Source organism: Pithys albifrons, chromosome Z, assembly GCF_047495875.1.
Source record: "Pithys albifrons albifrons isolate INPA30051 chromosome Z, PitAlb_v1, whole genome shotgun sequence".
Lineage (NCBI taxonomy): Eukaryota > Metazoa > Chordata > Aves > Passeriformes > Thamnophilidae > Pithys > Pithys albifrons.
This window is the reverse complement of record NC_092497.1, coordinates 15608595-15634826: the sequence shown is the minus strand read 5'-3', so window position 1 is coordinate 15634826 and position 26232 is coordinate 15608595. Positions and strand designations below refer to the sequence as shown.

Genomic DNA, 26232 nt, shown 5'->3' with positions numbered 1-26232 from the left:
GTCATCCAACTTGCCTCCATCTAAGAGGAGGACATCTGAACTTCATATAAATTTAATTTAGCATCTGGATCCATAAATATCCTGAGGAGGCAAATACATTGGTTTTAGCAGCAGAGAGACCAGCTAATTCTCTATATATCTGACAGAGATGTCTAGACCATAGAAAAGAAAGCAATAATATGGATCATCTCCCCATGTTAATCTTAATAATTTTGGCAGCTTTTTTTTAATCAGTTCTGTGATGATGTAATAAAGAATATTGATTTTTACATCTGCAATTAATGTTGACCACACAGCAAGAAAACCAATTACAAAACCCAATTCAGACTCCACCATTCTGAAACTATATATGATATTTTTCGGAAAAACCCTCACCACATAAGTGCAGGCTCACAGGTGAGCAGACTGACAGTGTCAGAGAGCAGCAAGTGCAGGTGAGTCCAGAGCTGGACACGCCAAGGCAGCAGGCAGGGCAGTGACCTTGCCAAGGGCATGCTGCCCCAGTGCCCAAACAAACACATAGAGCAGGGCCAGTGACGGCAAAACAGGGTCAGACAAGAGTCCAGGTTTCTGGACAAGTCTGTGGAGATGAGTAGGTAGGAGGTAAAGCTGGGAAGTCAAGTCAGTGGGTCAGGATCAGCAAGGGTTGTAACCAGGTACAGGCACTTTTGTAAGGGCCCAAGCTTGAAGATGGCTACAAGTGAAGGGGGAGAGGCTGCCAAGGAGGCTCGTCACACCTCCCTGTCACTGCTCTCTACAGTGCAGCCACATCCCAGGCTACATGAGCACATTGGAGCAGAGCAGGGCAGCTGTGCCCTCAGAGAGCAGAGAAGGGGCTGGAAAGCTCCAAGGGGCACTCACAGCACCCTTAGATGAGCTCCCACAAATTCAGTGAAATGGATTCCTTCATCTGCCCCTGAGCACACATTCCCTAAATCCAGGACAGTCCAAGAACCCCCATGTCAAGCAACACTGTCACCAAAGCACATAATGGTATTAGGAACACATTTTGATATCTAGAACAAGGACACAGATTTCATTCTGTTTTTTTGGTTTTGGTTTTGTTTGAGTTTTGGGTTTTTTGTGTTAGGAATGGAAAAGAAGAAGGAATTGGAGTTTTAGATTCCCAGAGCAGATGATGAACTTTTCTAAAAAGTCACTTTGGCCTGTAGGCACAGGAGGTAACAGTGTGTGTGCACGATGTAATTATGCCATCACCTACCCAGTTTGCATTTTGTCAGCATGTTTTTTCAGAACGACAAATGGAACTGGCTTGTACACAGGCTGGCACAAGCTTATCAGAAGACTGCAGTGTAACAAGTGCAAACAAAACTTTTCTCAATTTCTCAGTAGTATTTCTCAATCCTTGCACTACAGAGAGTTATGCGACAAATCTGTGATGATCTTGCATGACAACTGCAGAACAAGTACAAAACAGATTCAAGAAACAGAACAGGAGTTGGCACTTTCAATGAACAGATTTTCTCTTTCTTTTGCAGTATTTTTACCTACCCCTAAGGTGCTGGTTTAACACCCTGAAGTGAATGAGGTGGTGACTTCTGCTGGCGGCAGCACTCAGAAGTCACAGAACCCAACAGCTGCTAGGGAAGCACCTTTCCCTGGCTTGAGCAGTGTTTACAACCCAGTTATCTACACTGTAACATTTGTGTTTGACTTCTGTCAAGCAGCTTTCCTCCTGCGACAGAGGTTTGTGCTTCCAGCTTTCTGGGGATGCTCTGTAGGCTGCGAAGCAGAGGGTTAGGTGGATATAAATCATGGCAGGGCCTGGAGGCGAGCAGGGCTGGCATGTGGAACACACACATTAGCTAATTGCCAATTTGTCAGACAGCAGCAAACCCGTGATGTGCACCTTGGCACACCATGGATTTAACGAGCTGAGACGACACTATGACGAGAAGTTCCAGGGCAGGGCAGGGCTGGACATCCATCACATCCTCCGTGAGGCAATTCTGATGGCAGCGCCCCGTCCGAGTCCCGGGGCAGGGGCACGCTGGGTTCAGGATGCTCCGGGTTCGGGATGGGCTGGGTCCGGGACACGGCGGGTCCGGGACGCTCAGCGTGCGGCATGCTCCTAAGTCCGGGACACGGCGGGTCCGGGACACGCCGGGTAGGGGATGCCCCGAGATGCCCCGGCCGCACACGCGGACGCTCCTGTTGCCGGGCAACCGCCGCGCGCCCGGCCTGCGCCCTTCCTACCCTCACCCGCGGTCGGCCGCGCGCTCCCATTGGCTGTCTCCGAGCGGCGCTCGGCTCCCATTGGGTGTCCGCCGCCCCTGCCCCATCCCAATTGGAGGGGCGGCCTCTGCCCACGCTGCGTCACTTTCTCACGCCATTCCCCCCGCCCGCTCCGCCCGGCGCGCGCAGGGCGGGGGGCGGGACTCAGGGCGACCGCGGCTGTGATTGGCTGAAGGCGCTGCCGCTCAGGGCGGCGCGCGGGGCGGCTGCTTAAAGGGGCCGCTCGGCCGTCGGGGGCCGGTGCTGCCCGGAGTGCTCTAGAGCCGCAGCGGGAGCCAGAGCAGGAGCCATCGCCAGGAGCCATCGCCGAGAGCCATCGCCGAGAGCCATCGCCTCCGACAGGTGAGCGTCGCTCGGGACGTGGATGCCCTCGGGGGCGAGGGTCTGCCAAGCCGCGTGGGGCAGCACGCGTGGGGTGCGGGAAGGGGGAGACGGACGCGGGGCTGGGGGACAGGCCGGCACAGCTGGGAACCGCGTTTTTGGGATGTGTTTGGAGTGGCAGTGCGGCTTGTCGGGGAGCGACCGGAATAACAGAAAGAAAAAAAAAAGGGGGAGGGGGGAGAAAAATCCCGTAGGAAGAAAGAAGAAACAGGCCAACAAAAAACACCCCCCAAAAGGCGTGTCATGGTCTCCTGACATCGCTGTCACGCGTCACCCCGCGCCGGCTGCTGTCCGGAGCATCTCGGAGCATCCCCGGTCCGTGGAGGGGCGGGCGGCGTCTCCTGTCCGGGCAACCAGGCGCATCCTGAAGGAGCCGCGTCCTGGGACAGGGATCCCATCCCGGCCGCTGCTTCCCGCCCTATCCCGAGGGAAGCCCCCGGCTGGGTGAGCTGCGGTGAGCGGTTGATGCGGAGCTCTGTCCCCGCCTCGGGGGCCACAGAGAAGCCCTCGGTATCTCCCTTAATCGCCTCCCAGTATCGCGATATGGTCGCCCTCCCGTGCCGCGGAAGGCGGGGCGAGAGTGTCTCCCTGCCCGCGCCGGGCAGAGGCAGCCGAAGCTGCTCCAAGGGATGCCGCCGCCCTCTTCCCTGACGGCGTTTGCCGCAAGGGTGTGGGCAGCCCGGCGCCCCTCTCTTGTTGCTGTACCGCCGTCCCCGCGGGTGGGGCCGCACGGCTGGTCCGAGGGTCCGGCCCCGCCGCCAGGGGCTCTGCGCAGGTTGCCCGTACCCCGCGCGCGGAGGTGGGCGAGTATCCCGCGGGGATGTCAGCGTGGTCCGGGAGAAGGAGCGGCCTCTGGTGACAGGACGGGTGTCCTGCGTGCGAGTGACACCTGCGGGGACAAGGCGGTGATGTCACCGCCGGGGCTGCCACCGGCGCGGTCCATCCCATGGTCCCCCCCACGGGCACATGGGCAGCGCTTCTAGCAAGCAAAGCTGGGACTTATTTTCTTACTTTGAGTAGAGTGTTCTGTTGGGATTAAAAACTTAGGCAGGAAATAACTGAGTCAAATTACTGACATAATAAGCTGAATTCTTAAGAAAGACAATGAACGTCACCAGTTGTTATGGGAGAACATGTTTCTGGTGACACCAGCAGAAAGTAGGGCTTGTCTTATACTGCTTGCCCATTCCCAGTAGAATCCTAAAGAGTCACAGAAGAAAGTAGGTTTCTCATTTATATCAAAGCATTTGGCGTTGTTGGTCTTTTAAAAGAAATATGCTTCTGAGAAAGTTCTCCTTTTCAGTAAAAACTGAATAGTGGGAATGTTGTTGCTGTTTGATCAGGGGGACAAAGGGCTGTTTGTTTTACACCAAGTAAACACTTTGGGGGTTTTCTGTAATGACTGCCTGACTTAAGATGTCATATGTTCCATTTCTTTCAGTGGTCAGAGCATAGAACAGCACTTCTCATCACAGAACAGAACAGCCCAATAGCCCAGCCTGCTATGCTGTTAGGATCTATCCAGGGAACCCAGTGTTTGGTGAGCCATGGGAATATGATAGAAAGACCTTCCCTTTAGTTGAAAGTTTCTGACGAGAGAACTGCAGCGAGGAATCCCAGTTAAATGCCAGTTCCAGATCTCAGAGTTCTGTAAGGAGCAAGCAGAGAGCACACTGTTTTTCTTTAGCTCTCACCAACAGTATCATTCCTCTTGACATACTGATTTTACTAATAATTAACTGCCTAGTTAAAAGCTGCTGTTCCTCTCTGGCAATTGCAGGTCAAGTCGAAGGCTCTGGGGAGACCTCATTGCAGCTTTCAATAGTTAAAGGCAGCTTATTAGGAAAAAAGAGAGGGTCTTCTTACATCGACACGTAGTTGACAGGATGACATGGAATGGTTTCCAACTGAAAGAGAGTAGGTTTAGATTGGATATTAGGAAGAAATTCTTTACTGCAAGTGTGGCAAAGCACTGGAATAGGTTACCCAGAGAAGCTGTGGATGTGCCATCTCTGGAAGTGTTCAGGACCAGGCTGAATGGCACACTGAGCAACTGGGTTTAGTGAAGGGTGTCCCTGCCCTTGGCCCCAGGGGTTTGGAACTGCCTGTGCAGATTTGGGGTAAAACAGGGCTCTTGGAGCCAACTTTAGGACCCAGGCCACATGTGTGACTGACTCCTGGTGCTGCTGGCAGGGGATGTGCCTTGTCCCGCAGCTCCCGGGGGCTCTGGGGACCACTACGCTCCCTGCCCTGGCTGTGGCTTCAACTCTGCTCCACTTCCAACCGCATCAACCTGCTGCTGTGCCACACGAATCCATAATCCCGACCATTGCTTCCTGGAGGCAGCAATAATTATGGCTTTGGTTTTGGGGGTTTTCTTTGCAATCCGAATAGTCTAAAGAAAGATATGGAGATAATACAGCACCACTCCACCATGCCAATGTTAGTGAGGTGCCACCAGGATAGGGTAGGGTGTGGCCAGGCATTGTCCAAAAGAAAACAAAACAAAAACACAGGAAATTTCCCCAAACGGGAATTTTGGGTGATGGTGAATTTCTTGTATTATTAGGGGTGTGTTTGCCTAGTGCAAGGCGGTGAATCCAACCGCGCTGTCCCGGCGTTTCCCAGCCCTTCCTTCCCCGGGGCGCTGCCGGCGCACGCGCGCTGCCCTTGGCGCGCATGCGCATCCCGCCGGGGCGGCGATGGGATCCCGCGGCTTGTGAGGGCCGGGATCGGCGGGAGCCCGGGAATGCGCCGGGCCCCGCGCCGGGTGGGACGCGGTGTGAGCCCGCCAGGCCCCTTCCCGCGCCCCCAGGCCGGGCTATGGATAACCTAGAGGCGGGCAGGGCCGCAGTAGGGGACACAAACCCGGCGAAGTTGGTTGTTCTGCTTAAGGCAATATTTGCTGTAGGGCTGTTCTTTATTCCCTGATACAGTTCGTCCAGGTTTTATGGAAGAAGCCGGGTAAGTCAGTACGGCGGTGCCTGGAGCTGGGCAGGAAAGGGCCAAGTGCCCTGTAAGGATGTCAGGCGAGGGAGGTGCAGGAGGACGGTGCCTGTCGGTCATAGAGGTGGGGCCGAAGCGGTGGCGTGGCGTGTGTCCTGCAGGGTAATATATCCGCGGGTGCGGTGACGGGGAAGTCATGGGATTAAAACAAGGAAACTCGGTCTCAGGAAGAACACTCTGTGTTCATCCCAGCCTGTGAAATATTCCTCCAGGCTTGGTGTTGGGAGTGCCAGTGTCCCAGAATGCTAAAACAGAGTATGCTTGAAGCAATCAAAGAGAAAAAGCCCATCCAAAATACAAACCCCCACTGCTATGCCAAAAAACCCCAACAACCCAGACATCCAAACAAACCAAAAAAATCTACACTGAATTCTGCTTTGTTGCGAGTATAGACAAAACACAGCAACCTGTGTCACATCGTTTAAGACTAAAAACAATTTTGAAAAGCTGTAGCCTGTTTTAAGGTAGTGATTTCCGGGTAAAGATAAATTTTCCGTTTAAATTCTCGACTAGCAACATTAAAAAAAAATGCAGTGTTTCTAACCTGGTGGTTATATCCAAACTTGGGATTTTGCATATAAGCAAAAATAAAATAACATTAATTTCTCAAATACTTCACACTTTTTAAGTGTGTGTTTTGCTTCAGTAAGATAACTTCGGCTTTACCTACATCTGTTTGTCTCGGGGCTGAAATCTGTATTTCCACTTCAAAGTACTTCTTAGTAGAAAATGTTGCAAAACTCCTAATGATGTTTACAGTATGCCTGGACCAAAGTTTCACCAGAGACAAAAGCATGCGTTTTGCATATGACCTTGTAGAATATATGAAATACAGCCTTTCTGTAAAACTGCAGAAACTGAAAGTAGCTTCCTCAAAATGATGTGACTAAATCACCTGGGTTTGTGGTTTTCTCTTTTTTTTTTTTCTTTAAAGATCTACCACCATGCCTGGGTCTCTTCCAGTGAATGCTGAATCCTGTTGGCCCAAAGATGTGGGAATTGTGGCACTGGAAATTTATTTTCCCTCTCAGTACGTTGACCAGACAGAGCTGGAGAAGTACGATGGTGTGGATGCTGGGAAGTACACCATTGGGCTAGGCCAGGCAAGGATGGGGTTCTGCTCCGACCGGGAGGATATCAATTCTCTCTGCTTGACTGTGGTCCAGAAGCTCATGGAGAGGAACAACCTTTCCTATGATTGTATTGGGAGATTAGAAGTTGGAACAGAGACCATAATTGATAAATCCAAATCTGTGAAGACTGTCCTGATGCAGCTTTTTGAGGAATCTGGTAATACAGATGTGGAAGGAATCGACACCACCAATGCATGCTATGGAGGCACTGCTGCTCTTTTTAATGCTATTAATTGGATTGAGTCCAGTTCTTGGGATGGTAAGTTCAGGGTCTTTTCTTGAAAAGTTATGTCATTCTTGCATCAGTCTGCCCTACAGTGACAGTGTTCATGTTTAACCATATAAAACCCAGAGGGTAATCTTTTTATCTTCTAAAATCTTTTTCTTAAATGCTCTGGGCATTTGCCACTAGTTCAGTTACAGTGTGAAGAACAATGACATCGCTACTAATCGCTGATCTCATGTAAATCTTGTCAATTGCTAGAAAATTGAAATGCAGGGGAAAGTCAGGATTGAAGAGCCCTTTAATCTTTGAGTCATGTCCTGAGTAACCAAAGTCTGAAAGTTGCTGATGGATGTTAAACCATACCAGGCTCTTGGCTACTTTTCACAGTTTGTCCTTTGTGTTTTCCCAGGACGCTACGCACTTGTGGTGGCTGGAGACATTGCTGTGTATGCCTCTGGAAATGCCAGGCCGACTGGTGGGGCCGGCGCTGTCGCCATGCTGGTCGGTCCAAATGCACCCTTGATCTTTGAGAGAGGTCAGTCCTGTGGGAGGACACTGTTTACACAGATAACAATTTGTTCTGAGGCCTGTTCCTGGTTTTTGTGCCTTGCTGGAGTGCTGGATTAACTCTTGCTAATGTCAGCAATTGTTCTATGTCTCCTCCTGCTCTCAGCTACCTGTTGTAGAATGGAGCAATGAACAACTAGAGACACTTCTATCTGTATCTCCTTGGGAATTCTCTAATAAAATTGGCAGAGTGGACTAGAGTTGAATAACACAACATTCTGCTTCCAGAACGTTATGATTAATTTTTTTTGTTGTTTGTTTTTCATGGTGAGTTGTACTGTACTTAACAAGTAAGAGAACTGCATGAAACCTTACCTTAAAGGGCCTGAAGTAAACTTGGTAGACTCAGGCCAAAACTGCTCATTTCACTACATGTGCTAAGTGGTGTTCTGATTGACTCTAAGCAGCTGAATAAACTAATTTTCAACTTATGTGAATTTCTGCCCACCAGGGTTGCGTGGAACCCACATGCAGCATGCCTACGACTTCTACAAACCAGACATGGTCTCTGAATATCCTGTGGTGGATGGCAAACTCTCTATACAGTGCTACCTCAGTGCATTGGATCGCTGCTATTCTGTCTATCGCAACAAAATCCATGCTCAGTGGCAAAAGGGTAGGTAGTCTCTCCTGATGATACTGCAGTATCTGGAAAATGCTGGAATCTGTAACCATACAGGCAATGTATTTTCAAGTTTAGATTCCGATCCAAAGACTGATATATGGGTCTCTTCGTGTTTGTGTGTTCTGAGGCAATTTAAATATTTGCTCTCTTCTGTAAGAAATTGTTTATTTCTGTTCAGGCATGGATAAATTCCTGACAGTCTATAAGCAGCAGTATCTACAGGCATTTGTTGGTGTAATGTATACCTTGCTCAAAGGCGTGTTATTACCCACCTCTGATTTTTTTTTTTAATCAAATATGTTTAGTAATTACTTCACTCATGTTAAAGGGCATAGGTGTGAAGAGAGTTAAATGATGTAGATTATTATCTTAGAATGCTGGGTAGAAGTACAGAGATTCTGTTATAGCTTTTATAGTAGAGTAAGAATAAACGTTGTTAGCTGGTACAAAAGATAGAAAATTAATAAAAATATAGCATTTATTAATGTTAAGTAAATTTTAATATTTAATAGTTAAATAGAAATAGTGGCAGTGTTCTAAATGTACTTGACAGCAGTAGTTAGGGTTACTGATGTCTCTTGTGTGCTGACATGTTATGGTGACTGGTATCATGCCAGCTCCCTGCTTTATTTTCATAGTTGAAGTGAGTACTAAACATAGGTTGTAACCCAACACTTCTACCACTTCCAGAGGGGACAGACAGACGTTTCACCTTGAATGACTTTGGATTCATGATCTTTCATTCTCCCTACTGCAAACTGGTACAGAAATCTGTGGCTAGACTCTTGCTGAATGACTTTCTCAGTGACCAAAACCCAGAAACAGCAAATGGTGTTTTCAGTGGTCTGGAAGCTTTCAGGTGAGAACAACTGCTGTCTTCCTTATTCACATAATCTTCTTGTGTGACACATTCATAGTGTGTTTTTACTTTCTGCTATTTAAATAACTGTTTCTGGACTTTTTTTTTTCTCAATAGGGATATAAAACTTGAAGATACATATTTTGACCGAGATGTGGAAAAAGCTTTTATGAAGGCTAGTGCAGAGCTCTTCAATCAGAAGACCAAAGCTTCGTTACTTGTGTCCAATCAGAATGGAAATATGTATACCCCTTCGGTCTACGGTTGCCTTGCTTCTCTTCTAGCCCAGTAAGCATAAAATTGGAAAAAAAGCAATAGCTGCTCATGAATAAGGTCATAAAAGGTTTTTTGTTTAGAAAAACTTTTGTAAAAGCACTGTCATCTAGCAAACTTTTTCCTACAAGATTGCCTTAAGCAGAAAGAATAAAAAAACTCTTCTGCACACACATTCAGTTCAAGTGACAAACAGACTGAAAAAATCTGTCAGAAGCTGATGTGAAACAGCTGCCTTCCCAAGTAGGATCTTACTTGTAAGGTGACATCACTTCCAGCCCCAACCTTCTGACTTCCCCTAGACAAACTCCTGCAGTGGAAAGGAAAATCAGATTGTAACCTGTCTCACTAGAATAAGCAAAACAAAATCAAATTAGTATCTACTTTTTTTTATTTTTTCTTTGCAGTGACAGCGTTTTACAAAGTCCTTTTAAGTTTAAATTAAACCACTGCTCCTACATCCCTCTTTCTTTATTCTGACATTGCCTTCCAAGATGTTTGTTCATTTTAGGCTTTAGGTCACCTAAGAATGAAAATTGGCTGCCTTGTAGATAATCATGTTCTGGGCATTTCTCAGCTGTTTTGCTTAGGTGGCTTTGGAATCATCACATGACAACAGTATTTGAATTTGTGTTTTTAAAAGTCAGCATTCATGCACATAGCTAAATGTGTATTGTAGACAATATGATTTGCTGGCTGCTTTTCCTAAGCTTGGTGCAGTTTCTAATTATTTAAAACTGGCACTTTGGCTTAATTGTTACTTAAAAAAGCCGTTGTTTGATTTGCAGGTACTCCCCAGAGCAGCTCGCAGGACAGAGAATCAGCGTGTTCTCCTATGGCTCTGGTTTTGCTGCTACCTTGTATTCGATCAGGGTCACACAGGATGCCACTCCTGGTGAGTGACATGAGAAATTAACCACCTTGCTTGCACAGCCTACTCCCAATGCCTTGTTTCACAACCCACCAGCACAATTAAACCTGCAGAGCACTGCCTAATGACAGCAGTGCCAAGCTGAGGATGTTCCAGCTCCAGGGAATGTATCTGCTTGAACATAGCATGTTCTTCAAACTCTATAAATGTTTTGATTGGGTAATTGGGAATACTTTCAAATGACTCAACACTTACGATTCTGGAACACAAAGTACTTTGAGTTGGCTTGAAATGTTAACATGCTACTGTGCAATTCTCAGCACTGGTGTTGCCTTACACTGTGGTTCTGTGTTGCAGGTTCTGCACTGGACAAAATAACTGCCAGCCTTTCTGATCTCAAAACAAGACTTGACTCAAGAAAATGTATTGCACCTGATGTTTTTGCTGAAAACATGAAGATCAGACAGGAAACCCATCATTTGGGTATGAACTTCATAAATATAAATGATTGTTAAGCCTACAGCAAAATGTGCATTGCTTATTTCAGCTGACTTGAGATTATTGGGATGCAGAGCAAAGGAAGTGTCCAACCCTTTCTGCTTCTGAGGAGTTTGTCTCCATTGGCCAAGTGCAGCTGAAATAAAAATGCAGAGTTGTTTTTTTTCTGTCTGAGTGCATCCAAATTGCAAAGGCCTCTGTTAGGTAAAACTCACTGGGAAACAACTAACAGTGTGTTGTTCCTTTTTTTTGCAGCCAACTATATTCCACAGTGTTCTGTAGAGGATCTCTTTGAAGGAACATGGTACCTTGTGCGTGTGGATGAAAAACACCGGAGAACTTACGCGCGGCGCCCACTCATGGGGGATGGACCTCTGGAGGCCAGAGTTGGAGTTGGGCACCCAGGCGTTGTTCATGAGGTGAACACTCAGCACTCTTTCAAAGTTTGATGTAAATGGAGGCACCATTTACATGTCTGTCTTAGCATGTGCATGTATGTTAAGAGGAAGTGGTTTAACGAGTTATATTAAATACTTTGTTAACATGCCTAACATACAAGCCAGAAGTAAAAGGTTTGAGCACATTTCGTCATAAAGAGAACGAAACTGCACAAGAATGAAACAAGAACTGGCTCTTCACAAAATCTGTTTGCATGAAGCATGACCGATCTGATTGACTTAAGGCCAAGCCGTCCAGTGTAGCATGAATGTTGTTTGAGAGTTGGACTAGCCATGAAGTATGAATGTCTGTGAACTGGAAAACTGTATTTAATGTCTTTTTTCCCTTCTTCTTAGCACATCCCAAGCCCAGCTAAGAAAGTGCCAAGAATCCCTGCAACAACAGAAACTGAAGGCGTTACTGTTGCCATTTCCAATGGGGAGCATTAAGATACCTCTGTGAGGTGGGGAAAGAAACAAGGTGTGAGGGGTAGGGTGAGAGAGAGAGAAAAAGGATTGCAGTAGCGCCGAAGTTTCAGGGTACAGTAGTACTTTTTTGGAGCATGAAAAAAATGTTCAAGCTCCCTGAAAAAACTCATCATAATACAGTGTGCTGATCTTAAAGTATTTTCAGAACACTAAAATCAGGAGTATATTGGAGATAGGGGGATAGCCAGGTGCTCTGTGGATTCCTTAACATCTGAATTTTTTTAATTGCTGAGAAGTAGCCGTAGTCTATTACAAGGTCTTTGTACATAGAAAGAAAATTTTAAAAAAGGAATCTTCTGCCTGCTCTTTCCATGTGAGATGACTTGAAACCTACACTGTTAACTTCTGCTAGTACTCAAGTGTGTGCAAAATTAGTCCAAACTTTTTTAATGTTAGGGTTCTCAGTGCCTTGACAATAAGCAGTCAATCTTCTGAATACTGCAATTCTCTTTCACTTTATCACCTTCCCTTTCTTCTCCCAGTCTGCCTCCCACTACCCCATGGCTTTGGGAAAGGTATAGAACCAAGTAACATCTGTTGTTGAAATTGAATCTCTCTTCCCTGTCAAAATGACTTGATCAAGAATGGCTAGGCTGACAAGTGGTTTTTCTTAGAAGAAACTCTGTGATCCACTGTGTTAGTTACTATGTAATTTCTCCTAATATCCATATTATGTGTTCTATACCTGCATTGTAAGTCACAGCAGCCTGGGAGGAAAGAGGAAAAAGAAGGGAAGTAGTAAATTTTATTTCTAAAGAAATGGGATCACTGATTTGGTACCCTTCTAGATCATTTAGTAGAAGTACCCAAGGCAGCAGAATTTTCAAGTAAAACTTCTAGATATTATGAAGCTGTTTCAATTGACAGATAAAGGAAGAGAATGATCATCAGTTTATCCAGACCTCTGGCCCCTCACTAGTCTTTATGTAATACATTTCCAAAAGACTATTTTTAACTCTGAATTCGGCTTTGTATCTTGAAGTCCTTATCACTACTGGTAATACTGTAGGAGGTAGAGTCTTTTATTTCTTTTCCTTTGTTTTCTTTTTCCCAAGCTATGAATTTTGCAAGTGGTGGATACACAGTGGTAATGGGGAATCCATTCGGGTAGATTTTTCAAGCCCAGATTGGAAATGAACTATGACATGAGCCTTTTAAGCCTGTAATATATATATCTATCTATCAAATTGAGCTAATGTACAGATTTAAGTTTTGTTGAGTTTATTTCTTTCCTAATTCTACAAAGCCACATTATCTAATATAAAGTAGCAAAAAATTATTTCTCTGCTAATTACAATTTTTTCGTGTGTGTAATGAAATGTTTGTATTACCTGTCACTCAGTAGGATCTGATAACTTGCTGTATTTGTACAGTCAAGCCTTGGTAAAATAGTTGTTTATTATAAATTTATGAATACTAATCTGTTTGTTCTGCTAAAAATGATGGAGCAATGATGCATGATGATAGTGTTTGCAAGTATTTTGGTTTAGATTGCCCTTGTGAAACTTGTCTTGGCACCTGGAAAGCAAACTGTCATGGAACAAAGTCCATTGCTGGCAGTGGACAAGCCAAGAAGTGAGCTACTGGCACAGACCTCACAGGTCTGTGAGGCTGATCCTTTATTAAAATAAAGTTTGAGATATTTGAAACATGTTGGAGTAGTGCTGACTTGTTGGGTTTTCAGGGCTCTTTTTTTTTCCTTACCAGGAAAGAAAGGGGACACCAGCTTCATTAAAACCCAAAGATGGTTCACAGGTTCTGTGGACATTCTGGATCTTTCTCCTTAGTGTTATTCTCTTAGAAAAGTGGAAAGAAATGGTTGCTTAGGCTGTTGTAAAACCAGTATGTCAGGGCCATATTTCAAGATAACTTACAATGCTTTCATATGGCAACTGTTTATACTGGAGGAATTAATCCCCACCTTATGAAATAGAACTAATCTTTATTACTGTCCAATGAAAGATGGTATTGTTTTATCCCCCTCAGAAAATCTGTAAAGGAAGCTTGGTTCTTTATTTGTGCATATCTGAGCCTCACTGCATCCAGTTTCCCGTGGGTGGCTTTTCAGAGTCATTCTTGTGCTTCTTTATGTGAATTACTCCTTCTAAAGTCAACTGATAAGGCATCCTGCCCTTACATTTCAAAGCACCAGATGTACCTGTGTAAACCTTTTATCAGCAGCTATCTAACCCTAGTTTAGGCGTCAGGGAAGAACAGCTCCCACACTTGTCCTTTGCATTGGAGCTGATGCTTTTGAAGATGAAAGCATAAAATTGGTGATTAAAGCTGAAAACTCGAGTACCTCTTGGTGATCTCTCAGAACAGATGGAGTTGTCAGACTATCCAACTTTAACTTGCAGTGGTCGAGTGTCAAAATAGCTTTGTTCCAGCTTTGTCTGCCAAAGCAGGAGGGCAGGAGTGAGTACAAGCCCGTAATGCCCAGCAGATAACAAGTGGATTTTGCGACTGGTTGCATTCAGCTACTGATAACAAGTGCTAAAGCAAGAATTTAAAGATACATGAGGTTTGGAGTACACTTAAACGTTTTTTATTGGAGTGCAACTGGAGTCCAAGCAGTTCTAGACTGGCAGAATCATGCAAGTAGTGGAAGGTGTCAGAAGGTTAGTCAATGGGCAGTCCAACCAGTCAGGCACTGGAAATGGCAACCACATGTGCAGGGTTCAAGCACTGTATCCTAATTTGTCTTTCAGAATCGTGACAAATTGAGAACTGCAGTCAACAGGAAGTAGCATTGCTGTTTCTTTACTGAAAATAAAGTGCTCTTTTAAAATTATCTTGATGAGAAAGTTCCAAAGAAGATCTTGCAATTTTTTAGGTTATGGTCTGGTTTCTGCTTAAATTTAGTTCTCTGCAAAAACTGTCCTGGTTTGCAGTAGTAAAGTTGCATCAAGCTGAGATACAGCCTTTCAGAGGGTAGCTGTTACATGCCTGTACCAAGAATCTCCCAAGTGGGTTAAATGCAGTAGTAAGATCACCCCTACTACTCATGATCCTTTCCATTACTGGGGTTCTTGCACCAGCTATGCCATGTCTCTGGAGCAAGGGTCAAACAAATGCATGACAGCTCTGTGTCTGAATGCTTCACTGTGACTTGAGAAATGCAAAAGAAGATGAGGCATTTTTGGTTTATTCAAAAATTACAAAAAAGTGTAACACCAGAACTTAGGAAAAGTCAATAATCCCCTTTCAAAAGTGAATAATCCCCTTCATCAAATGTGCTAATAGCCTGCAGTGCAATTTTATAAAATAGAACACAGCTTGGATGTGTGCTTAATCCCACTGTAAGAATGGATTCCTTTCCTCAAGTCTTGCTCTGTGGGGTCTGGATGGGACATGATAGGAACAGATTCAAGTGCCCTTTTTTTCTGTACTCTATGCAACACAATCCTGTAGACCCCCGTTATTGAGCTGCGTGCATCTCTTCCCCGGTTATTTTGAATGTGCTGTTCTGTGATTCCCAGATCCTCCAGAATATTTTTCACTTCAATTTCTTCTTCTTTGAGTGTGCTGATGTCTGACAAATACTTTGGATCCAGTTTAAATGTCTGTAAAGGTTTGGGGAACTGTATTCCTTGCATCCACTCACTGTTCATGATCAGTTTGACAGAGTATCGCTTGGTTGGTACTGGCTGAAGGACACCTTTTATCAGTTTCTGGCAATTTTCTGAGAGGCAGGGAGGCAAAGTGTATGTCCCTTCAAGAATGCACTTTTTCAGTTTGCCTACTGTATCTGCCCGAAACGGCATGATACCTGTCATCATGAAGTACAGGAGGATCCCCAGAGCCCAGATGTCTACATAGATGCCTATATAGTTTTCATCTCGGAAGAGCTCTGGAGCAGCATAAGGAGGAGAGCCACAGAAAGTTTTTAAAGTTTCATCTCTTTTACTTATTGTGCTGAATCCAAAGTCTCCCACCTTAACACAGGTGTTACTGGTGTAGAAGACGTTTTCTGCTTTCAGGTCCCGGTGAATGATATTGTTGTCATGCTGTAGAACAAAAGGAGAAGTTGGTATTGGTTTGTTCACAGGAAAGTTCTCAATGGCTACCCCTAATCTATTAATTACCCCACAAGAGGAGTTATCTTGGGCAAAGTCAGAAACTATTATTTCAACAAAACTGGAAAAGTACTAAACGAATAAAACTTAATTCTCTAATGATACAAAAACAAATGAGTAGAGGGAGAAGAAGGATGTTGGGATTTTTTTTAAGAGCAGCAGTCTCAACTGATTAACTAATACCAACTACTTTCATGAAGCAAATTTATGAGGGCAGTATGGTTAATCCTACAAGACTAGATACCTTCATGGGCAAAATGTGTATTTTTTCAGGGTTCACAACACATTTGCTTTTCAGTTACTACATGTAACAGCTTGTGGACTTAAACATTTAGTTCATCAAGTGAACATAATTACAGAGAAAGTCAGAAAGTTCCTGCAATTTTGTTGTGTGATCTAATGTCCTTTGAGGAACTGGTGGTGGCAGAAGAAGACCACAGATTGTGCTTCATTGTTTTTCATGTTGCAGGACACCAAGTTTAGTGGTGTCTTCTAGTTTTAGAAAGCTGTAACTTCTACCTTTCCCCCTTGGAAATGGTAGTAGTAGCTAAGGATTCAAACTGAATTTGTTCTGCTTAGTCACAAACAATACCTGTCTTGATTAGGTGAGGGATTTAGCTTCATCTCTGAACTGACTAGAAGGATTAGATGTGTTTGAGCACACTCTGCCCTACCCTTTGGGAGTAACAAGGTGTAGTATCTGCAGGCAATAAGGAAACCTTTCAACATCCTGTTTCAACTGTCATCAATAACAGGCAGGCATTCCTCTGTCCTTGTGGACTGGCAGCAGTGAAATCGGATTTGTATAGTCTGGATGTGATGGCTTAGCAAAGGTAAAATGCTGTGTGGAAGTCTGTACAAATGAAGAAGTTACCTAGCTCATTAATCTGAGTTTAATTCAGAAATAGGTGTGGTGTAATTTTGAAATGTAAACTAAGTTCCTGTCCAGGATACCTGTTCTGTGGAAAAGGTGTTGAAGCTCATCCATCATTTACAGGACATATGATCACTTTGTCACGATACATAAAAAATACACTGTTTATGTAAGCCACGATCAGTGTGTGACCTGGGAACACGATTGCTTCTAACTTGTCCAGAGGCTCTTAGACGGCAGGAGAACATGAGCCACCGGAGGGCACCCTGAGCCAACTTTAATGAATACTGCTTATACTTTGCTACCTCGAAGAAAGTCCTCCGTGTTTTCATGCGGTTGTTGAAGTAGCTGTAGTTAACTATGCAAGGTTCAGAGGACGTGGTATTGTAGTTAATTGCTCGTTTGCATTTACAAGGTGCTTTGGGCTCTACACAAATGGCATCATCTGAAGTGCAAGTACTGAAGACTAAGCAAGGGGGACTCGGCCAAAGTGAGGATCAGGAATGGCCTGTCTTTGAGTGACAGACTCCCACATTCATTAATAAGCAAGCTGGATGTTTGCAACACCTAACAAGCCTCTCTGGAACACTTTGTTCTAGTGGAAAAGTGCCTGATCCCATGTTTTGAAATAGGTAGAGGGAAGAAGTGAAGCTTTATTGACTGGTGCCCACAGCATCTTAAAGCAGACAGAACACTGTTGCAAAAGCGTTGATTCCACCCACCAGGTGTTCCCAGTTCAGTCTCCTCCCACAAGCAGTTAACAGGCAGTAATTCGGGGTGGATGTGAAAGCTCTCCAATACCTTTAACGTATCTCTCTGCCATCTGCTTTGCATTTCCAGAACGTGGGCCTGAAATTTTGGGTAACAGTAAACCTACTAGATGAAAACCAAAAGATACACCCACAATCTGCCAAGAGTAGTGAGGGGCAACATGCCTGTGTAAGAGCAACTCACCATGTGCTTCACAGCAGACACAATCTGGGAGAAGATTATTTTACATTCAGTTTCTAGCAGCTTTCCTTCTGTACTGATTTTAGTGAAGAGCTCCCCACCTCCTGCATACTCCATCACCAGGTGCAGTTTTGAGAGTGTCTCCACCACTTCATACAGCCTGATGATATTTGGATGGTGCAGCTTTTCCATGCTGGATATCTCACGAGACAGCAAACGCTGAGTCTTCCGGTCTAGCTTTGTCTTGTCCAAAATCTTAATTGCAACTTTCTCTGAAAAGAAAGACATTTTTCCGTGTTGTTAGTGCAATAGGTACAAATAGTAATAGTTTTTAAAACAATGCCTGTTTGTTTCTAACCAGACAGACAAACCTGAGGGGAATTTAGAGGTTCTGGCTATAGCCCTGCAAGTTTATAATGGAGAGTTTTTGAACTTGGTGCAATTTACAGAACTCTTCCCCAGTTTCTTCTCCCCAGCCCCCCCAAAATTCTCAGTTACCAAAATCAGTGTTGTAGAGCTTTGTCAGGAATGCTACACCAGTTTCCAATGCATTCATGTACAAATAGATCTTGGTACTGTAGAGAATACAGGAGAAGCACATTTTAATGTCTGTATGTCACAGTAGGCCATGAATCCACATCACACACAGATTTTATTCTGAGAAAGAAAAGAATGAAGCAGAATAAATTGCAGCAAACCTCTAAGACAGCAAATCTAGCTGATATGTGCTGTTCTGCTAATACAAAGCTGCTGTTAAGTCCTAGATGTTTTCTGTAGCATATCTACAGTGAAGCCAAGGGCCACAAAACACAGATATACATCTGCAGCTGCACCACACCATCAGGGTAGCTGAGAGCAGGACGAAGAGGTTAATCAAATCACAATTGCCCTTATGTTTCTGTATTAGTTTGTAGGTTATGGCTTTTGTCTTTGCTATTGTGAATGCATCTGGTATTTGAGAGTTTAGTCTGGTTAAAACTGGTTTACAGTGGCTCTGTATAACTTGTAAGGACAGCAAAATTAAACTGGATCACAGCAATAAAAACACCTATTTATTCCTGGGAATAAATATCTTAGTCAAGCAATCCTAGATTTCTTAACAATTAATCACTTTTAACAAATCTTTCAGAAAAAAACTTCACTCTGGTTTCTAGCACATGGGAGTAAATTAGAAAAAAAAAGTATTGTTCACTTGTTCCTATAAGGGAAAAGTTAGAAAGGTCTTATATTTGTACATGTGTTCTGATACAAAAACATTCAAGATATGTTTACTTAATGTTATAAAGTTTTTAACTCAAGTTTGGTATTTCAACATATCTAATGGAAGTGTTAAGGCTACTTATACATATATTTGTACAGATCAAGAAATCTCCATGTTTGGTTTATTTACAATGTTTAATACCATACATGCATCAATTGATCTCCCTACTGAAATGCAGCAGATACTTGAAGCAAATGTGATTCTTGGGGAAGGTGCTGAATTATGCCTTGATGTGCCTGTTTTCAGAAGTAGTCTGTGCTGTGTACAGAACAGTTTTCCCTCCACTGCTTCTCTCTGATCTGTTCCATGCTTTCTAGAGAGCCCCTTGGGTAAGTGGGTACCTGCTCCTCAGGGATGAATCAGGAGGAACTGCAGCTGCTGACACTCATCCTGGCAGTGCTCTGACTGCTGACCTAGCAGTGGAAGACTAAAATCCTTGTCATGTTCCTAGCATATAGATCTCTTAAACCAAGAGGAAAGGGTGTCAGCTTGCAGTAGGTTACATTTGCACAACTAAGTGCTTGGATACTACAGGCAGAACAATTCTTACAATCTTAACTGTGTAATTTCATTGTTACATCTTGATATATAAAAGTTTGAGTCATTTGGGCTTTAAAAAATAATCTAGGTTAAATTTCTTTCCTTTCCTTTTGCTGATAACTACTATACCTCCTCATCAGTTCTCCTGCAAGAAAGAGGGGAGAAAAAAAAGCTTTAGAACTGAAGGGCCTGATCCTGTTCAAATACCAGTGTCAATCAGGACCAAGCTCCTTTAAACCTACATCATTGCAGTTACAAATGCATGACATACAAAGAAATCCAGCCCACCCAGAGTGTAAGAAACACGTTCCTTTTCTTTTGTAAACTTGTCTTCTCTGCTTCCAAAAAATGCTTGGTTGGCAAATCCTCTATTACCCTTGTTTGGCAGCAGTACTGAACAGAAGGGCATTTTTAGCAGCTTATTTACCAGAAGACTGGTCAAAAGATGTTTTGATTGACTAAACACAGTGTATGCTGAGGTTTGAAAAGTGTTAGCTGAAAGTAAGAGAAATTAGGAAGAGGTTGAGAAATAATTCCAGGAAGAAGTGGTATTTGCTGTGATGGCAAAGAAAAACAATGAAAATACAAACAAACAAAACAAAAATTGCTTAAAAAAACAAACAACCAAAACCCTAGATATCTGGAAATTCCTGCTTTTGCAAATCGTGTTTCACATTACACTGGCTTGTACTAGCTGTAAATTTTGGATGCTCTTAATTGCATCTATTTGGCTGTGCTCTCACACTTCTTTTGTCAACTGGAAAGTTACACAGAGCTTAGGAATGTAACAGTCCTTAGCAAGAAGCTTCACAGATTTCTAGAGAAAATCTCTACCAAAATTCAGGTTAATGTAGTGGACAATGCTTCCAAATAACACAATACACATAAAATCATAAAATCGGAAAGATCTCTAAGATCAAGTCCAACCGTTAACCTAGTACTATCGAGTCCACCACTAAACCATGTCCCCAGGTGCCACATCCACCCATCTTTTAAATACCTCTAGGAATGGTGACTCCACTACTTCACTGGGGAGCACGTTCCAATGCTTGAGCACCCTTTCAGTGAAAAAAGTTTTCCTAATGTCCAATCTAAATCTTTCCTGGCACAACTTCAGGGCATTTCCTCTTGTCTTACTGCTTGTTACCTAGGAGAAGAGGCCAACCCCCGTGTGGCTACACTCTCCTGTCAGGTAGTTGTGGAGATCAATAAGGTGTCCCCTGAACCTCCTTTTCTCCAGGCTAAACACCAGCAGCTCCCTCAGCTGCTCATCATCAGACTTGTGCCTCTAGACCTGTCACCAGCTCTATGACCTTCTCTGGACACTCTCCAGCACCTCAATGTCTTTCTTGTAGTGAGGGACCCAGAATTGGACTCAAGACTTGGGGTGTGGCCTCACCAGTGACCAGTACAGAGGGACAATCACTGCTCTGGTTCTGCTGGGCACAAAATTGCTGGTATAGGCCAGGATGCCACTGGCCTTCTTGCCCATCTGGGCACATGCTGGCTCATGTTCAGCCACTGTCAAACAGCACCCCAAGGTCCTTTTCGGCTGACCCACATTCCAGTCACGCCTCCCCAAGCCCAGAATGCTGCCTGGACTTGTGATTCAAGGGCAGGACCCAGCACTTGGCCTTGTTGAATCTCAGACCATTGGCTTCAACTCATCAACTCAGCCTGTTCAGATTCCTCTACAGAGTCTTCCTGCCCTCCAGCAGGTCAGATTCTCACCCAGCTTGGTGTCAGCTACAAACAGACTGAGGGTGTTCTCAATCCCCTTTGTCCAGACCATTGATTTAAGATATTAATCAGGACTGGTCCCAATACTGAGCCCTGGGGAAACCCACTAGTGACTGGCCCCAAGCTGGATATAACACCAGTCAGCACCACTGCATGGGCCTGGCCATCCAGCCATTTTTTTACCCAGTGAAGAGTACACCTGTCCAAGCCTTAGGTCCTGGCATCCAGATCACAGCACCAAAGATTTTTCTGTATTCTCCAAACAACCAAGACAAGCCCTTGTGAGAGAAACAGGGTACATCATCCAGTATGCTCCTGAAGTTTTCCCTCTGTCTCTAGAAGTAATGTATCCTGCTGTAACAGACCACACAGAAAAGCACACACATAGTTGTTACAGAGGCTCATCTTAGTAAAAAACAAAACTGTTTCTTTTTTTGACATAGGGTGACATGTAAGGAGAGAGACCATATTTAACACTATGGCAGTAACTGAGGACATGAACAGCCCTGACAAATACACCCTCCTCACCACCACAGAGACCCAAACAGCATGAATAATGAAGCCTTTGTATTTATATAATCAGGAAAAAAAACTTATCCTTATTAACAATATGCAGGAACATCATCACCAACACAATGATATGCATCTACTGCAAAAAACCAGCATCCTCTTTGTGGGGGGTGGTGGTGAGTGGGCATAGTTCATGCCTGTATGCACATCCCTGTTTTCATGTCCACGTACTGTATATGAGCACAGATAAGCTCACAGGCAGAGATGAGTCAGAAAATACTTATCTTTCATTCTTCCTTTTTCATGACAGTTGCAAACTTAGTATCAAGAAATCAACTCCTTGCTCAGTGAACATTTTAACCCAAAAAGCTACAAACAAGCAAAAGAAAAGTAATTGGAGATATTTCCAGTGGAAAAAAAAAAAAATTCAAGAAAATGAAAAAGTAGTTTTGGTTTTGGTAGTTTGTCCAGGCTTACTATATTCACCATGTTTGTCCAAGCTTACTATATTCACCACGTTCAAAATGTTTCAATCAATTCTATTCAAATGCTAAAGCAACCTGTTAAGTAAATTCAGCAAGTAAAGGGATTCATCCATATCAAATTTCTGTCTTTCATTAGCATTCCTGCTGCTCCTAAATCAGGAGCAGCCTTTCCTCCTACAATAAGTACAGGACAGTTGCCTCTGGAAAAAAACAAAAATTACAGATGAAGAAAAAACTTAACCGTGGGCCAAGCAGAAACAGAGTTGCTTTTCTTAAGCAAGAAAAACCAAAAAATCCACATCCAGTTACAGTAACCCTTGGGCAGAGGCCGGCTTAAAAGTGAAAAATTAACCATCAATCCCCCACTTAGATTCCCATTGCAACAACTGCTGTACATCAGCTTTCACCCCTCTGAAATCTGGGCTGAAAGAGGCAGTTAGAGAAAATAACAGGAGATAATTTGATTTTGAGTCATATCCAGTTCTCTCACCTACAAGAGGGAAGAAGAGTCAATCAGCTTGAAAGACTATGAGAAAAACACCAAGATAATAGTGTACAAAGTTGCAGAGAAAACCAGTCCCCCTGATGGAAAACAAGAACAATTTCTATTATTGTCAGACAGAGGCAGAAGAAGAAACAGGACAGTTGATGACAAGTTCTTAGTTAAACCTGTGACTGAAGTGCCCACTGCAGTTATCTAGCTCTTCTAGTCCTTTGTAGGAGATACAGTACTTTGTTATACTTAAACCAAGAAAAATATTTGACAATTCAACACAAACACCTTTTTGTTGGTACCAGAGCTCATTCCCCTGTACCTGCTCAGCCCACACCTATAGGCTTATCCCAGTGGTCTGCAAATGAGTCAGTAAAGCAGGCATAATATTTATCACCAAAATTACTGCGACCAAATAAAATCTTGGTCCATACTAGTAACATTTGCTATGGGACAGAGGAAGCCTTGCTACCTCTGGCTGCAGGCAGGAGCATGCCTAGCCAGGCTGTCCTGGGCATTCACCACGGGCAGCCCTGCAACTCATGAGCTGGGGGGAGGGAAGGGAACAGATGGACAGGACAGGCTGTTGGAGGGGAGGCACAACACCGTGCTTTAAAGTGAGGAGTGTTTGAGCCATGGGATGAGATGTGTTAACACCATAAAATGCAGTGATGAACTTTTCTTGTAATAGCTGGCATCTAGAGAAAATGTTTCTTGTTTCTTTAAAGCCTAATCCAACCCTAAGCATTTATCTGTGACACTCCCTACAGATTCACTCAGCAACAATAAGCCTTTTGATGTTAATTAAATGTTGAATGTTTATTTAAACATTAAATGTTTAAATAAATGTTATATGTTAAATGTTTTAATATTAACACACATGCAAACTATATGTGTATTTAAGGTTCAGACAGCATTTCTTCCCATAGAAGGCCCACTCAGCATGCCTACCTTTAGTTAGAGAATGAATTCCAAGTCTCACTTGTGAGAAATTCCCACTTCCTATTTCTCCTCTGACTCGATAGAATGCAATTCTCTTTCCCAGGGTTAATTCTTTCACCACTTTTTCATTATGAGTCATGTCCTGCATTAGTTTCTCAAATGGGGTCAGCCTGTGCTGCCTGCCCTCTTCATCTTCTCTGTAGCACTCTGGATGCCCATCATCTTCTGCGCTGTCCTCATGATGCCACCTGGAACAGCGTTTTCCATGACCTCCTTCATTCACATATCCTGTTGTCATAGTCTATAGGGTAGTCACTTCCCCATTTAACAAGATGCCCCGATAACAAGTTTAAATGAAGTAATTTTGGGTGAATATGCAATCGTGCACATAACGGACACTGTGACCAATGTAGCAAAAAAAAAGCAGTTTACAGAAAATCCAAGGATTAGTTTGGAAATGACTTCAAAAACGTATCTGCCATATCTACATATTGCACGTCCTGTTCAAAGTCGGAGACAAAACTGGAAGCTGTACACATCCATTTCTCACTAACAGATTTAGTGTGTTGGGATCTTCAGCCAAAAGGTAAAAGAGGCTTTGCAATTAAAACTGTAAACTTTGTGCAAGAAATCGGCAAGGTGCTCACTGTCTATACAGTACATTTGACACATGCGAAGTATTTGACACAGATTTTTAGGCTTGAGCTTGAGGCTTTTAAAACTAACTTGACAGATAAAGTTCAAACAGAAAGCTGATTAACTGCTCTGAATAAATCCAGATATTTCCAGTTAATTTTGAATAGCTGACCTTAAGAGCGCAGTTCTCCTTGATTCTGGTACCAGTCCAAGAACTGACTGTAGGGTTTGCCTTTGATTCATTCTTCAGCCTGTGAGCTTGTCACCATGCCTTGGAAATGTCACTGTGTATTCAAGTCTTGCTGTACAAAGTTTGTTGCCCCTCTGTTTCCTTCCCATGGTGGGTTTAACGAAGCAACTAATTCTGGAAGATGACATGAAAGGCAAAATCTGTGCACTAGGCAGAAGAAATGCTGCACCTCAGTATCCCTGCAGTCACATGGCAGGACAATACAGGATTAAGTAACTGCAATGTCAAGTTAACCCTCCTTTATTTAGATGAGCTTTCTTTAACGCCTTGAGCCTTCTCAAAATTTTGCCAGATGTATGGTGCTCCTAAGCAGACAGATGAAGAAAGTAATTAAAACCTTTACGTAACAGCCATTCACTTCACTAAATGACAGCACCCCACATACCATTTCACCAGTTTAACTCTGGCAGCGAGTGGAAGTCCTTAACCTAAATACACAAACAACCACTTACCTTTAAAGCAGCACACCACTGTTTTCTTCTTTACCTTTCTTCTTTAACCTTGGAAAACAGGAGTTGATCAGCAACTGCTAATCATGCAGCCATACGCCTGAGGGTGGTGAGCTGGGCATGAAAGCTCTGAGACAGTGTAGTGATCACCTCCCCTGCTCTCAGCCTGCAGCACACCCGACTGGAACACAGGAGACACCTGACTGCCAGGACAGATTCACCAGACTGAGAGGGAGTGAATTAGAGCAGTAACTCAATGCCTGGGACTTAGGCAGACAGTCAGCTAAGGTGCCACACTAGCAGAGCCAGGTGGAGCTGTCCTCTAACCTCCCCCCACCCTGATTTCCTGTGTGAGCGAGACAAAGAGAGGTCAAAGGCACCACACTAAGGTGTCTGTCGCACACTCTGTCATTTCTCTGAACCAGGAATGCTTCTCACTGTATGTGCTGCAAACTTAACAGTTTATAACTGGAACAGAGGGAGAATGTACATTTTCCATGATGCCTTTGAACTCTTGTTACTCTTTTTGGTTTAATCCTGTTTGAAGAAAAGGGTCATTTTCATGGTTGACAGAAAACCTAAAATAATAAATAATCATGTTACTCTTTGTATCTAAAGAGAGTCAGGCCCCTGACAAATACTGTATGTGTGCAACAGCTACTGGCCAAATCCTGAAACTGTTATGAGGGAAGGGGCCAAGTGAGAAAGGAACAAGATCTTCAGTATTCTCCCAGCAAACCAGCCTCATTTAGCACCAAATATTTCCTCTAATTTTATTATTTGATACTAAGGAGGAAAAATCTATGTGGAAGGACCCACCCTCCCCAAGGAAATGGAAGACCCCCCTAAACCGATATCTTACATTCTGTGTTTGTTCTATTTAGGGAAAGGATGATATCTTGCAGGATTGCCAGAATTCTGGCCCATAGTTGTTTTCTACTTTAATCTGTTTCGTGTCATAATTGTAAAAAATATTTTAAGTAATAAAAAACTTGTTATATGAAACTCAGCTGTATTTCACAGTTTTAATGGTGGACAGCACTCTAGCACAGCAGGCCTTTTGAAAGTCACTTCTTTGCTGTACACTGCCACAGCAATTCACACAACAGAGAGGCAGAACTGTGTTCCCATTCTGCTCTGAGATCTTGAGGATAGCCACAGGTGCACTGCTTGTCTGTATGAAAAGTCTGGAAAACTCCATGAGGAATGTTAAGAGTCTCACGTACAAGTAATAAATTCTTCTTTAAATAAGTGTCTTTGGATGGGCAGTGGCATCCTCATCACCTTACTGAAGAACAGGTGCAACTTATGGCTTAAGCACAAGCACTCCAGAATGGCAGGTATGGACAGTTCTGCTCTTACAAAGGGAAAAATCAGAACTACTACTAATGGTGGGGAAAA

General features: G+C 43.7%; 2 protein-coding genes across 4 annotated transcripts; one reads left to right on the top strand and one right to left on the bottom strand.

Annotated features, from left to right (window-relative positions):
* Nucleotides 1–2487: 2487 nt before the first annotated feature.
* HMGCS1 (3-hydroxy-3-methylglutaryl-CoA synthase 1) lies at nucleotides 2488–13272 on the top strand. 2 transcript variants are annotated; one of them, XM_071581398.1, is made up of 10 exons: nucleotides 2488–2598; nucleotides 6578–7035; nucleotides 7412–7537; nucleotides 8021–8185; nucleotides 8885–9053; nucleotides 9171–9341; nucleotides 10115–10221; nucleotides 10555–10680; nucleotides 10951–11114; nucleotides 11490–13272. In XM_071581398.1, exons 2-10 carry the CDS (start codon nucleotides 6588–6590, stop codon nucleotides 11580–11582), a joined length of 1569 nt encoding a protein of 522 aa, XP_071437499.1. In that variant the 5' UTR covers nucleotides 2488–2598; nucleotides 6578–6587; the 3' UTR covers nucleotides 11583–13272. The 2 variants fall into 2 exon arrangements, with proteins under 2 accessions (XP_071437499.1, XP_071437498.1); XM_071581397.1 differs by lacking the exon at nucleotides 2488–2598 and adding an exon at nucleotides 5312–5601.
* A 16-nt stretch (nucleotides 13273–13288) lies between these two features.
* On the bottom strand, nucleotides 13289–25114 carry NIM1K (NIM1 serine/threonine protein kinase). 2 transcript variants are annotated; one of them, XM_071581400.1, is made up of 5 exons: nucleotides 24835–25114; nucleotides 24305–24687; nucleotides 23506–23744; nucleotides 17529–17797; nucleotides 13289–15631 (listed from the first exon to the last, which is right to left on the bottom strand). In XM_071581400.1, the coding sequence occupies exons 2-5, from the start codon at nucleotides 24373–24375 to the stop codon at nucleotides 14882–14884; spliced, it is 1329 nt and encodes a 442-aa protein (XP_071437501.1). In that variant the 5' UTR covers nucleotides 24376–24687; nucleotides 24835–25114; the 3' UTR covers nucleotides 13289–14881. The 2 variants fall into 2 exon arrangements, with proteins under 2 accessions (XP_071437501.1, XP_071437500.1); XM_071581399.1 differs by lacking the exons at nucleotides 24305–24687; nucleotides 24835–25114 and having other exon boundaries at nucleotides 23506–24278.
* Between the last annotated feature and the right edge of the window lie 1118 nt (nucleotides 25115–26232).

What these genes read in the sequence shown, in the direction of transcription:
- NIM1K (XM_071581400.1), bottom strand. Translation starts at nt 24,375, where the DNA reads ATGAATCAAAGGCAAACCCTACAGTCAGTTCTTGGACTGGTACCAGAA. An exon ending in AATTCATTCTCTAACTAAAG is followed by an intron (nt 17,798 to 23,505) that starts GTAGGCATGCTG and finishes CTTTCTTTTCAG; the next exon opens with AGAAAGTTGCAATTAAGATT. An exon ending in TGTCTGCTGTGAAGCACATG is followed by an intron (nt 15,632 to 17,528) that starts GTGAGTTGCTCT and finishes TTTGTTCTACAG; the next exon opens with CATGACAACAATATCATTCA.
- HMGCS1 (XM_071581397.1), top strand. An exon ending in CCATGCTCAGTGGCAAAAGG is followed by an intron (nt 8,186 to 8,884) that starts GTAGGTAGTCTC and finishes TACCACTTCCAG; the next exon opens with AGGGGACAGACAGACGTTTC. An exon ending in AGTGGTCTGGAAGCTTTCAG is followed by an intron (nt 9,054 to 9,170) that starts GTGAGAACAACT and finishes TTTTCTCAATAG; the next exon opens with GGATATAAAACTTGAAGATA.